The sequence below is a fragment of the Ovis aries genome, chromosome 2, assembly GCF_016772045.2.
Source record: "Ovis aries strain OAR_USU_Benz2616 breed Rambouillet chromosome 2, ARS-UI_Ramb_v3.0, whole genome shotgun sequence".
Lineage (NCBI taxonomy): Eukaryota > Metazoa > Chordata > Mammalia > Artiodactyla > Bovidae > Ovis > Ovis aries.
In genome coordinates this window covers 217,058,348-217,072,098 of record NC_056055.1, presented here as the reverse complement: position 1 = coordinate 217,072,098, position 13,751 = coordinate 217,058,348, and the positions used below count along the sequence as shown (strand labels likewise).

Genomic DNA, 13,751 nt, shown 5'->3' with positions numbered 1-13,751 from the left:
AAAAAAGCCTTGTGCTTTTAAGAAAAGGTCCAGCCCAGAAAAACCAGACAGTGCAATAACAAACACTAATTATTTCCTCTGTACATTTTTCTGTTTGCATTTTAAAGACTTGAGAACTTCAGATTTCTTCTTACCATTCTTTTCCTTTTCATCTTCAGACTCACACCTTATAATTGTACAGAGGGATAAAGTTGAAATTTTTGTTACAAAGGATGTAAGTTCTTTAGTGCCTTAGAAGCCAAAGAACCTTTTATTAACTGAGGCAGCAAAACACTTTTCCTGATGAACAATATAGCTCAATTTTCAATACTTAACAATGGCCATGTTGCATTTCTATGATTTCATAATTTTGACATGTGTTAAACCATGCCATTGGATAATCAGAATGACAAGGAAATATTAATACATTAAGGATATATGTTTTTATTTTTAGAATTAGATGTGCTTATGTTTGTTTTTAAAAATTTCCTACACATGTGACTTCATCAGTCTAAATATACCAATGCCGTAGTATTAAGGTCAGTTCCTATGTCACTAACCCCAACCCCCTGCATGCATTCATGCTTGAGCAGAAATTTCATGACCTTTGAAAAATTATTCCAAGTATTTTTGGGAATCCTTCAGGAAACCCAAACTTGTTTTGAAATACAAATACCTGCCATGTTGCCCGAGCCACCCATGCTTACTCTTTATAGCATTTAGTGGTATTTGTGAACACATGTCCTCCCTTGGCTTTACAGTAAACAAGCTGGAGTGAAATGGTCACTCAGATCAGAGTTGCTTGCTTGGGTCCTCTCTAATGATTGACAGGACTCAGATAGCTTTAAATGTCTCATTCTCTTCTTTCAAACGAAGAAAGTAGAAAAAATAAAAAGGTAGTGTTCTTTTTGTGTGTGTCGATGATAAATATTTTATTATCTTAAGTCCTTTCTATCACCAAAACAGCTCTATAAGAGGTATTTATTATCCCATTTTGCAGACAAAACAACTAAGGCAAAGGAAGGCTGGGCACTTTGCCTATGCTATACATCCAGCAAGTGACTAAACTGAGATTGAGAGCCTGAATCTGTCTATGCCCAAAGCCAGGTCCCCAAGCTCTGTTAAATGGCCTTACTCATATTTACCATCTGAGACATGTACACACTTGCTTCTAGGATACTTCACACAAGTACTTGCCACCACTCAGCCTCAGAATGGCTCCACTTTCAGCCAGTCATAGAGTGCGATTCATTGTGCCAGCTTCCTTCCCACATGATCCATTTTTCAGTAGCCATTGCTCCATTCTTCTCTGCACTCCGTATCTACTTCTAATTCAAACTTCCACACCCCATGTCTACTTTTGATTCAGCCTTGATTATGAACACACTTCAAGGTTTTTTCGGAAGCCTCCTCAGCAACCATGACAATACGGAGATGCCAATAAACATTTGAGAAGATGTTTTAAGGAATCTTAACTTCCTGTTTTAAGGAATCTAATTCTCAGCTCTGACCCAGTAAGGATCCCTGCTTCACTGTTTAGTATTTCCATTTATAAAACTGAGTTTTGAGGGTGAAGACTACCTTTTTTGGCTCATTGAAGTTTATTCTTTTGCCAAGTGGTAAATTACATGAAATTACATCTTTAAACAAAAAGCCATGTTTACTGGTGAAAAGAGGTATCTGTGTACTAGATTTCTTTCTCTGTCTTTGGGCATCATTTTTATATATGACTAATTCTACAGATAAAAATTAAACCTTGCTTTTTAAAGGGCTGTAACAATTTCCACTTCATTAAAACCCATTCAATACGGTACTTCTCAGATACTTTAAAGTCCAGAAGGACAAGTGCCCAGAGGGCAAAGTCCATACTTAACATCAAGGTCAAGCCTATAATTGATATATACAAAGTTAATTTCTATTAGCTATTCATTTTAATAATCTGATGAAGAAAAGACATTCCATAACCATATAGTATACAAATGCTAATGGACTCAGTCATATAGTATACAAATGCTGATGAACTCATAGGAGTTCAAAGTGAGCAAAATTTGATCTTGGAAAAATGGTTTTATATACTTTTACACGGCAGAAGCATAAATCTTCACAGAGTCCTATCCTGGATTATTCTATTTATGTGCTCAGTTGCTAAGTTGTGTCTGACTCTTTGCGACCCCATGGACTGTAACCCACCAGGCTCAGACTCTGTCCATGGGATTTCCTAGGCAAGTGAGTTGCTATTTCCTTCTCCAATTCTATATATGGATGCCAATAAATAATGGTTATTACCATTATTAATTAGGTTTATTTATTCTGAGTATCTTCTTCTTGGTCCTTTCACTCATTGATACATTGCTGTCTTTAGAGCAATAATACTTAGCTGTCTTGAGCAGAGAAGAGAGGGACTCCTGCCAGAGAGGAAAACTGAAAATGCCATTCTGCCAAGTTACTAGGGATGGTACAGACATTACTCAGACATGACTGATACCGAGGAAGACAAGGAGGTTTTTAATTCTGTGAGTCTTTTACATGCATGCTTATTTAAATAAACAAAATGATCAGCATGAGAAAAGTACAGATGGCTACCTAGTTTTGTGCTACAATCTTTTTAGAAGACTTTAGAACACACTAACTAGAGACAATGGGAGAAGTATTAAAGCTATCGATAAAGTACCCTATTGAAAATGATAAGGCCAGTGTTGAAAAAATGACAGCACTGGAACTTCTGGATTATTTATGAGGAATTAAGAGTGTCTACAAGAACAGTGAAATAAGTAATACCATTTCCTTAAAGGAGCTGAATGTGAAAGCATTGGATTTCTGATGTTTTTATTTACACAGTAGCCATTTTTAAATTTTGCATATGAATGTTGTTGGGCTTATATATATTTTTTTAATTCAGGAAAGTGTATTTTTAGAAAAATTTTTAATTGGAAGACAATTGCTTTTTGTGTTGGTTTCTGCCATACAGCAACATAAATCAGTCATAATTATACATATATACTCTCCCTCTGGAGCCTCCCTCCCCTCCCCCCATCCAGCCCCTCTAGGTCACCACAGAGTGCCAGACTGCACTCCCTGTGTTATATATGGACTATTAGTCAGCTGCACTTACCCTATAATGATAGAATGCTATGCAGCAAGCTGACTCAGGGACCCATTTAAGTTCTAGGGGCAATTCTCTGTGTTGAGTTAGATCTTCATATATGGTTTCCATTAGACACAACTTAGTGATTGCCTTCCACACTCCAAACCTCACATTATTTGAGACCACTCAGAATGGTTCTATAAACATTAGTTAATTTGCATTCACAGCTGCATTCAATTGAAATCACTGGCTGGTTTTGAAAGATAAAAATATAGATTAGTGATGGCAGATGTTTCCTAAGGCTACATTCTAGACAACTGAAGGCAAACAAATGAAAAAATCCAGTGACTGATGAGATTGAAATTGGTTTCATTTGATTAACAAGTCACCAAGGTAGTCAATCTGCATTATGATATTTGAGTCATCTATGCATATAGGATAAAATAATGTAATGGTTTGATGCCCAGAGAAATAATTTGTTAGAAATGCATGTGCCTAACCATTGGGATTATTTCAGTTGGGTGGCAATTGATAAATACATATTTTAACTGTTTCCAACTGAGCTTAGACATCTCTGTAAAGTCGTTTGGAGAAAAACTCTGCAGACTGCCTGCTTTTCTTCCCATTAATTTGACCTGGGATGATTTTTACTTAGAAAAATAAATCCTTTAATGAAATGCTAAATGTTATCTCTTTAGGTGGCTCTGATAATACAACACATTTGTGGGGTGAGGAAGATAGACAGTCACTATCCCCAAGCAGCCTGGCTGCACAGTAAGTCTTTGTTGGTGTTTTGGTTTGTTTCTAAATTGGTAAGTAACTTGACTGAATAAGCAAGCAGCATGATTCATAAACATCATTCTTTCATCAGTGTGTAAGACCATGGAATAGAAAAAATCAACTATTGACTGACGAAAGAAAAAGTTAAAGTTGAAGTGCAGTAAAGTTGAAACTTGGTTTTTGGTATTATTCAGTGATACTTTTAGATAACGTGACATGAAGATCGGTTTTCAGTTCTAAGATTGCATAACTAGATCCCACATGTTCTGTCTGGATAGGTCACCTTATGTCTATGAGGAAAATCTAGCTGGAGGCCCAATTTCCAACTCTTTTCAAAGTCTTTCATCTTCATATGAAAGGTGTAAAAGTCTCCAACTTTTTACATTACTGTTGATCTCAGTTTTTAAAAATTGACATTAAAAATCAAAGCCCCAATGTAATGCAAACTTTGTTTGCTTCAGTAGCATTCAAGTAGCCAAGACTGTTTATAAGTTATTTAATTTTGGACAGTTTGTGGTTCATGTAAATGTTTATATATTTCCCTATTTCTGAGACAGTGAATAGGCAGTGGAAATAACAGCAGTAATGTTGGCTTCTAAGGATCATTAATATAAGCAGTTCTCTGAAGTAACTAACAGTTATGGTAGAAAATTCAAGCAGTTGCCTGTAGAAGCTCACTGAAGTAAATTCACATAGTTCAAGGCAAATTTAGAGACTAGGTGACCTGTTATGTAAAAGTTGTTTTGGCCTGATAAATTATCCTATTGAAATTATTTGACTTTAGTTCCAAAAGATATGTTTTTGTGAGCTAATGAAAATGGAAACAAATAGTAGGAGTTATTTTTAACTATTCATTTCTTTTTCTAAAATAGAATCTATGCAATTGTTTATAAACTTTCTATTAATCAGTGAGAAGTTTCCCAACTCTGGGTAATTCTAGGAAAAATTCTTCCATCAACAACCACCTCCTCTTTCTGCCCCTATATCTCTCCTCTAAGGTGCCTGAACCAGATGTTCCTCCTTAGAGCAGTCTTGCAACCCTGGGCAATTTTCCCCCAGACAGGATTCCATATTCCAAATAATCAAGTCTTTTAAACACATCCCCTATATAGCCAGCAAAATATTAAAAAAACAAAAACAAAAACCTCTGACTTGAGACAATTGGATACTTATTGCTGAAGCCAGGTATCTTTATCAGAGCCTTGGGGGCATCCATAGCATTGATAGTGCTAGCTATTCAGATGTGAAAATTATACAACAAATGTAGTTGGTAGCTGACAGCTAGCTGACAGTTTATTAGGAAGAATTCATTACTTTTAAGTTAGCTCTTGTTGAGATTGGTGAAATTAAGGGATTTCTTACCTTTGGGCTCCCTTTCCATTCCCACTTTAAAATAATCACAGAATGGAAATACTTGGCATGAGATAAAAGTGTTTGTAGTCCAGAATTTTCTTTGGAAAGCTGCTCAAAAATATTTTTTCCCTCATAGCTCTTCTCCTTCCTCCTTATTTTTGCACTAAAGTTACTTCTTTTTTGTTGTGTGTGTACATGAACAACATGCACGGATATATCTGTAATTTCATCTTTTTTTGTAAGCATTCTTAGGATGTAGGTAACATTTTATATAAAATATGTAAATTAAATGGTTTAAAGAAATACTTGAGATGTTTATGCCAAAACAGTTGGCATATATATATATCTTAATTTTTGGTATATATTAAATATATTCTCAAAAATCTTGGTAATCAAATGTTCTTCATGGAACTAAGATAATGGCTGATATGATATTTCAAGGTCACTTTTAGCTCAATATTCTTTTATTTAAAGCTTGAAAACTTGTCATGAGAAGTTCTTGTGCTATTCCATTTGAAAAGTTAGAAAAATATGTTGCTATTGAACATGGCACTAAGATGGAAATGGCTCAATGCTATAATAATTATGACAAAGAAGAAGACAAACACAAAAGAAAGAGAGGCAATAATAAGAGGAGAGTCTCTGGTCAAAGAAGTGCCTGAACAAAAGCAAGAAAGCTCAGGAATGGGTGCAGTTTTTCTAAACATGGGAGCTATGGACTATATTTAAATGAAAGTCAGCCATCTGACCAATAAGCTGTGCCCTGACCGGTAATTGTTAGAGACTTTTCTTGCTGTAGATTTTCTTGTTTAAGTTCCTCAAGGATCCAGTGTCGTTAACCCACATCCAAATACCCTGAGACTTTAATGTTAGTGCAAACATCATCCTACATGTTTACTGGCTATGCCCGGATGAGTCTCTTCCATTAGTATTTGAATAAAATCTAAGTTAACATCTAATATAACTAGTTAATTTGTGTGCTGTGCAGTTTGATTCAAAATAGATGATACCCAAATCAACCATTGACATTTATTCTGTCTCTGCTGTACATCAAATTCAATAATAGACAGTAAGGGAAGAAATTAAAAAACAGAGATGCAGCCTCGCAGATGAAGTGACTGAGCTTGTGTAATGTGCACACATTTACTCACATAGCTTTGCCTCAAAAATATTAGACTATGTCCTCACATGCAGTCGACTTGAAAGGAATATACAAAGTGGTTAATTGGGGAGCTCTGAGTTGGTTGCTTAAAGAGAAAAAAGGAACTGACATTATTCAGTTGGATTCTACCATTTCTTTTTAATCACAACTACATGAACTTAAATTATTTAGAGAATGTTATAAGTGGAGGGGAGTCTAGCAGATCACCCAGCCCCCTATCTCTCATTTGACAAAAGAGGAAGCTGAAGTCCAGAGAGAGGGTTGCCAGATTTAGAGGAAAAAGGAAAGGAAAGAAACATGCAAGACTTGTGGGATGTACTTACACTGAAAAATTATTTGTTATTTTGCTGAAATTCAGTTTTAACTGGGATCCCTGTCTTTTATCTGGCAACGCTAGCCCAGTGATTTTTCTTTCAAGTAAACGTGCCTAGAAATGATCTTAAGATCACTTAGATTGGATATTAAAGTAATTAAATATAAACGTAATGCCCATGGAAAAGGTAAATACTCAGGGAATCCAGAGCAGTGCTGTCATTGTGCAGTTGGGCTGGATGGGGGAAGATATCCTACTTGCCAGGGTTTCAATGCTCAAGTCAACCAAACGCCAGACAACTAGGGACTCACAGAATCGAAACAAAATAGCTTTACTTTATTGCTATATGACTTAATTTGCGTCTTCTTTTCTAATTCTATAGGCTCCTAATACTGGAAAAGTTTGAAGATGCCCTCTTAAATATATCAGCAGATAGTCCTTATATTCCTTACTTGGCATGTGTGAGAAATGTCACTGGCAATTTAGCCAGGGGATCAAAAGGTAATGCTCTTCTTTCTTAAGAGTCAAAATGCTACTCATGGTTTCTAATTTTGTTCTAAAATAAAGTCTTATGTTTGCTTTAAAGCAGAAGAAACTTTTAAAACCTTCATTTCCATATCCGTTTCAGTGGTTTGATATACGAAGTAATATCTAATCATATTATTATATTACTACTCCTGTTGCAGCTGCTAGTACCACCTGGCCACCTGGACAAAATTTAATGTATAATAAGCATATAAGAAATAATGTGAGAGTAAGTAAGTGAAAGTCACTCAGTCATGTCTGACTCTTTGCAACCCCATGGATAGTCCATGGAATTCTGGGTAGCCTTTCCCTTCTCCAGGGGACCTTCCTAACCCAGGGATTGAACCCAGGTCTCCCTCATTGTGGGCAGATTCTTTACCCGCTGAACCACCAGGGAAAACCCAAGAATAATGGGGTGGGTAGCTTTTCCTTTCTCCAGTGTATCTTCCCAACCCAGGAATCAAATCGGGGTCTCCTGCATTGCAGACAGATTCTTTACCAGCTGAGCCATCAGGAAAGCCCAAGAATACTGGGGTGGGTAGCCTATCCTTTCTCCAGCTTATCTTCCTGACCCAGGAATCAAACCAGGGTCCCCTGCATTGCAGGCAGATTTCTTTACCAACTGAGCCATCCGGGAAGCCCAAGGTGACAGTGACCACCAAGATAAACTTTCCATGTCTCCAGAATTAGGAGTTCACATAACTCTCCATGACATTTTCTATACCTTTAATCTTAATTGTCAAAAAATAATAAAAAGGATAATGAAGACTTCCAAAAGCAGATGTAAATTACATAAATAAAGGCATTTTTGTAGTAGACTATTTTTTACTTCCTATCCTTACGCACTTTGTTTTCCATCTTCTACCTACACGGACAACTGTGAAGATTACATTTAATCAAATATTTCTTTTCCTTTTTTAAAGATAAAGCGTCTATTTGTAGGAGATATACATTCATTATTCCTACACCAAAATAGTTTGTTTTTTTTTTTTTGAGACTTAATGGCAAGCAAATAGCGCAACAAATATTTGAGTGTGATCTCTCTATACCGGGCGTGAATTAATCAAGGGTGGAAGGGCATATTTGTATCACAGTGATTATACAACCTATTCTCTCTCAAACCCTTCAGCTTAATAATATACCCAAAATAAAAGCATATTCAGTTCACAAAGAACCAATACTGTGTAGCAACTTTGCTGGAAATATTTTTGTCTCTAAGCAGAATATCTATGAATATTTTAAAAATAATGAATTCTATAGCCTCCATGGTTCAAGTAAAGATTAAATTTTCACTCATTTTATAGTTAGATTCAAGTAGGCTATTATCTTAGAAAAAAAGTAGTAATAAATTAGGATGAAGGTGTCTTTCAAATAGATTTCCTAAATGACCTTGCAGTTCACATAAGGTAATTCTTTTCTCCTCTTTTACAGAAAGTTTAAGAATGCTGCACTCTACAATTCGATTTAAAAAATCTTTTCTTCAAAATGGTTCCTATGAGGATTACCTCCTTCCAGTTTCTGAAGTCTTGAAATCAAAAGTAAGCCATGAAAGGGGGAAAAAAAAAAGCCCTCAATACTTCTTGTAATTCTATAGAAAGATATATTTGTAATTTTTAAATCTTTATATTTATAAGTCCTATTCTTATTTGACTCTAGATTAGTGCTAGAAAGGGGGTGATGAGTTCTGGTTGGTGCTATGTAATTGTGTTTTGTTTTTAGTTGGTGTCTATCTCTGTCTGAAATGACCCATAAAAGCCTAATTACAGAATGCAATATGTAAAGGAATGACTGCTGATATAGTCTCATTAAACTACATGATTTTAAAAGGCATTAAAATTTTGATTTCTAATTTGAGATGTCCCTAGATTTTAAAGCTATAGATGTTAATTTCAAAGCTAAATGTTTTAGACTTCACAGTATACAAAAATCTCAGAAATTGGCTCACCTTATTTTTATTATCATCAGAAGCAGAAACCCACAAATCATATTAAAATGTATGATATTGAAGAAAGGGGGAAGAAGCCACAGGAAAAAAATGTTAACTCTGAAGTTTGAATTGGTTGGCATTTGTCTCTTTTTCTTTGTTTAGCTCATGCATACACTATGCAGGTTCCCATGAAATCCACTCTATTTCTTAAATAACCCTATTAAATTTTGAAAGCAGCTTTCTGAGTAAGAACAGCAGTTTAATTGGATTTATGTAGCCATGGATAAAGTAAAATTAGAACTGGTTTATTCAGTGCAAGCAGGATGATGTCTGTATAGTCAACATGGTTTAATTAAGCAGGCATAGAAAACATGTGTCCCTGTATATTACAAATAAATATGCTAGTTATGCTAGACTACCTACATTGTAAGCTTAGTCTTCTACATGAATCAAATTTCTAGTGTACTTAATTTAGCACTATCTTGGTTTATATGAGAGACCCATGTCTTAGTTAAATACGAAAGAAGTTTTACATTCATCTGGAAAAGACCTGCTCATCCTTCAAGGACAAGTTTAAATGTCACTCCTATAATATCAGAGTATCTCCTTTCTCCCTGTTTTCAAATAAGGATAATGACTTTGTGCACATATCATATTTACCCGTTCATTCATTCCATCCACCGTCTGTGCTCCCATAATGCTACTCTATTTATTTAAAAGATATAATCTCTAACCCCAGAGTCCTTGTAATCAATCCAGTGAAGGAGATGGAAAAGCAGACCAGTGATTATAACACAGTGAGACAAGTGTTGTGGTATGTGGTTGGACAGGATTCTGTATATGGAGGTGGTATATCTGACTTCGATTGCAGAGGATGAAGGTGGAGAGAAGAAATTTCATGAAGGAGATACTCTTTACCCTGAGTCTTGCCAGGCTGTGTAGGATTATGTTAATAGTCCTACATTCCAGACATAGAGATGTAAGTTGTTAAGAAAACAGAGGTGTGAATCTGAAGGACAGCTAGGGGTTACCTGAAGTCATGAGTCCAGCTAGAGCACAGGGTGCTTATAAGAGAGGCAGGAAAGGAGGCTCAGATCCCCAAGGCCTGGGGGATCAAGGAGTTTGTTTAGTCAAGGAGTTTGAATGTGATCCTGAAAATTGTGAATTTGAAGAAGGTAAATTCCTCATTTTAGAAAAAGATCTCTCTAGGAGACTTGTGGAGGACAGACTGAAAGAAAGCCAAATGGGCTATTTTTGCAATAACCTAAGCAAACTGTGAGGCCCTGTAAGATGTCAGTGGCAGAGAACAGAAGAAAAAGAATGTCAAGAGCATTGTAGGAGGTTGAATTGACCCAGCTTGGCAGCCAGTGACATGTGAGGCATAGGGAAATGGAGTCTCCAATTACAGTGAGATTTCTGGCTTTTGGAATTTACTACTTAGTATTATAACTTCTTGTATATGTGGGATCTATTTCTCCAACTAGAGTGTAAAATCTGATGAAATTGTGCCTTCTGCTTTTTCAAAGTATCACATCTAGCAGTAGCAGGATCTTAAGACCGGACTCACAAATGTGTGAAGAAATGATGGTATTAAAGCAGAGTCCTGGTGATATAATAGTGTTACCAGGGTAATTACTCACTGTAGTTCTCAACTTGCAGAGCAACAGGGCAGCGCACAATGTACACTGGGAAATGGAAACAACACATGCTCAATCATTTGCGCTGATGTCCTGGGAACAGAGCAAAGGATAATTTAAAACAGCAACCACATTTTGAGTATTCTGCTCCCCTTGTAGGTTATGTTATGAAAAAAATTTGAGAAGCCACAGAACGAATAAACTATAATTCTGTTCCTTAGGTCAGAATCTTTTGCTGTTTATAACAAGCATGGTTGCAATTTGCAATTGACAGAACCCATTCATTCCTAGACTACGAGGTCCATAGGAACATGAATAAGTGTGTTGATTTACTGTGTACGCTCAGCACCTGGCATTGAGTCCAACACATGGAAAATATTCAGTACATATCATTGAAAGGATGAAGACAAACTCCTAGAATTTGCTTAGAAACTCCTAGAACAAGATATGTTTTGCTCCCCTGTTTTGTCCTCCCTGGTAATCAGTATCTTGATTGTGATAGTCAGGGCCCACCCTAACTTCTTTATTCATGATATTTCTAAGAAGGTTTAGACCCTCGAAAATACCAAATGTCTGTCACTCATTGGTAACTTTTTTTCTGTTCTAGCACTGAACTTTCTACTCTTTTTGAGCTTTCGAGTTTTCTCCTCCTTTCATTGTCTGTTTTCTCTCTTCTTTTCAGCCTCTCAGGTGGGAAGGATAACCTCCTGATTGAGAAACTACCGATAAAATGGATATTCCCCACATTAAGCAAAAATACAGATAGCACACTATTTATACTGTAACACTCTTACATTTTTTAAGAGGCCTTTTTGTTTTCATTCACCTACTAAGAGCCCAGGAGCATTGCTGTTTCAGCATTTTTATGCATATGATATTTTGAGGTTTGTGCCATCATGTTACTTACAATTCTGATTCAAATGCATTAGGAACGGTAGACAAAAGTGAATTCAATCACAGCTGGACATGGAGTTAGTTACGGGTCATTGTTCAAGTTTAGGCTGAGACCTTACTATGTAGGTCAGGGTCTTGATACATAAGACTTTGACAAACCTGTAATCTGGACTTGACACATACTTTTGAAGAAACAATTATAATTCTCTGAATGTATGTTGATTACTAATAAACTATGAAGTTTCTAAAAGTTTAATGCATGTATTATTTTTACAAGAAAGTAGTTGTTCTTCAGCCACTCAGTCATGTTCGATCCTTTGCAACCGCATGAACTGCAGCACACCAGGCTTCCCTGTCCCACACCATCTCCCGGAGTTTGCTCAAATCCATGTCCATTGAGTTGGTGATGCCATCCAACCATCTCATCCTCTGTCATCCCCTTCTCCTCCTGCCTTCAATCCTTCCCAGCATAAGGTCTTTTCCAATGAGTCAGTTCTTCGCATCAGGTGGCCAAAGTATTGGAGCTTCAGCTTTAATATCAGTCCTTCCAGTGAATCTTCGGGGTTAATTTCCTTTAGGATTGACTGGTTTGATCTCCTTAATGTTCAAGGACTATCAAGAGTCTTCTCCAGCACCACAGTTAGAGGGCATCAATTCTTCAGTGCTCACCCTTTTTATTGTTCCGCTCTTAATGACAAATACTAAATGACCATCGTGTTGCTCCTTGGTGGCTGTGCCTCACAGTGCAGGGTGCATTATTAATCCTTAATTAAATCCTTATTTCAGAGGACAAATTCTACTTCAGTAGCAGGGCTAGATTTCCAATTTATCTTTCTGTATATGTTGCCTTATCAAGCCAAGATTATTCTATATGGACATTTATTGGTTTCTGATACATGTATGTCAAACTTGCAATTTAAAAATATATTTCAGCCTCTACTGAGTAAAGTCATTCAAACTTACTACACCCCTAAAAGCTCAATTAGAAAAATAAATTGAGCTCCCTGTATTTATCTTTTTATTTAAGAAATCACCAAAATAAAAGTCACTGACAGAGAAGTTTGGCTCTATTCATTAAAAGTTTAATTATATCTAATATTTGGAAAATCAAAGGAATAAGTGATAAATATATCATTACATCTGGTAAAATGATTGAGTTTGTTACAGAATGGAAAGTTTCTCATAACAATAAGACTAGAATTTTAATACAATGAAACCATTTTATATAGTTCAAACCCAGAAGTCAATTAGATATTAAATAGACCAATGATATTTACTGTCTAAAATGATTTGTGTTTAATTGCTAGTGCCTACATGTAGTTATTATAAATCTCTCACCCAAGACACATCATTGTACCTTTCCCATTTGACATATGCAAAGAAATATTCCTGAACTTTTTCTTGTATCATTTCTGTCAAAATGCAGCTGCTGATTAGAAACTGAGCTGTAATGAATGGCACATATATTTGCTTCTTTAGATGTTGCTCCAAATTATTTCACATCTTAAAATGAATAGCTCTAGGGTTGCTTCTGAGCACAACAGAACTAGCTTTCCCAGAGGCATAATGTTTTCCCCTAGGATATACAACTTGGGGATATATCCTCAGAACACACAGAGCATAGTGAACTGCAAGGAGGAATATACTTGACTGGGTAGGAAATTAGTTGATTTTCATTTTTCTCCTTTTTTTCTGAGTAAAGGATTTTAGACCCCTTTAAGCATTCCATAGAACAGAAGTTTCCCTCCATAAATAAGAGGATAGAAGATAATGACAGTCAGTAGCAGTGTAGACACTTGAAAAACCAGGTATATACACATCCATATTTTAAAATATGCGTGATTCTCATGCTGCAGTTTTAAAAAGTCGTGTTTTTTTTTTTTTTTGGTCAATTAATTTTTTTAAACTTGTGGTAAAATGCATAAAACAAACTTTACCACCTTAACCATTTTTAACTCTGTAGTTCAGTTGTGTTAAATATACACACATTGTAGAACTCTTAAGCTTGCAAAGAAAAATCCTGTATGCATTAAGCGCCTATTTCTCATTCCCCTCACTGCCTAGTCCCTGGCCCCTGCAGTTTTACCTTCTGTTGC

At 36.0% G+C, this 13,751-nt stretch overlaps 1 protein-coding gene across 1 annotated transcript in view; it reads left to right on the top strand.

Moving 5' to 3' along the window:
* The window catches only part of ABCA12 (ATP binding cassette subfamily A member 12), a 204,189-nt gene that overhangs the window by 100,308 nt on the left and 90,130 nt on the right, over positions 1-13,751 (top strand). The window contains exons 9-11 of the mRNA XM_042244200.2: positions 3,763-3,838; positions 7,055-7,173; positions 8,629-8,735. Of these exons, the coding sequence (XP_042100134.1) occupies positions 3,763-3,838; positions 7,055-7,173; positions 8,629-8,735 (302 nt within the window). The remainder of the gene's footprint in view (positions 1-3,762; positions 3,839-7,054; positions 7,174-8,628; positions 8,736-13,751) is intronic.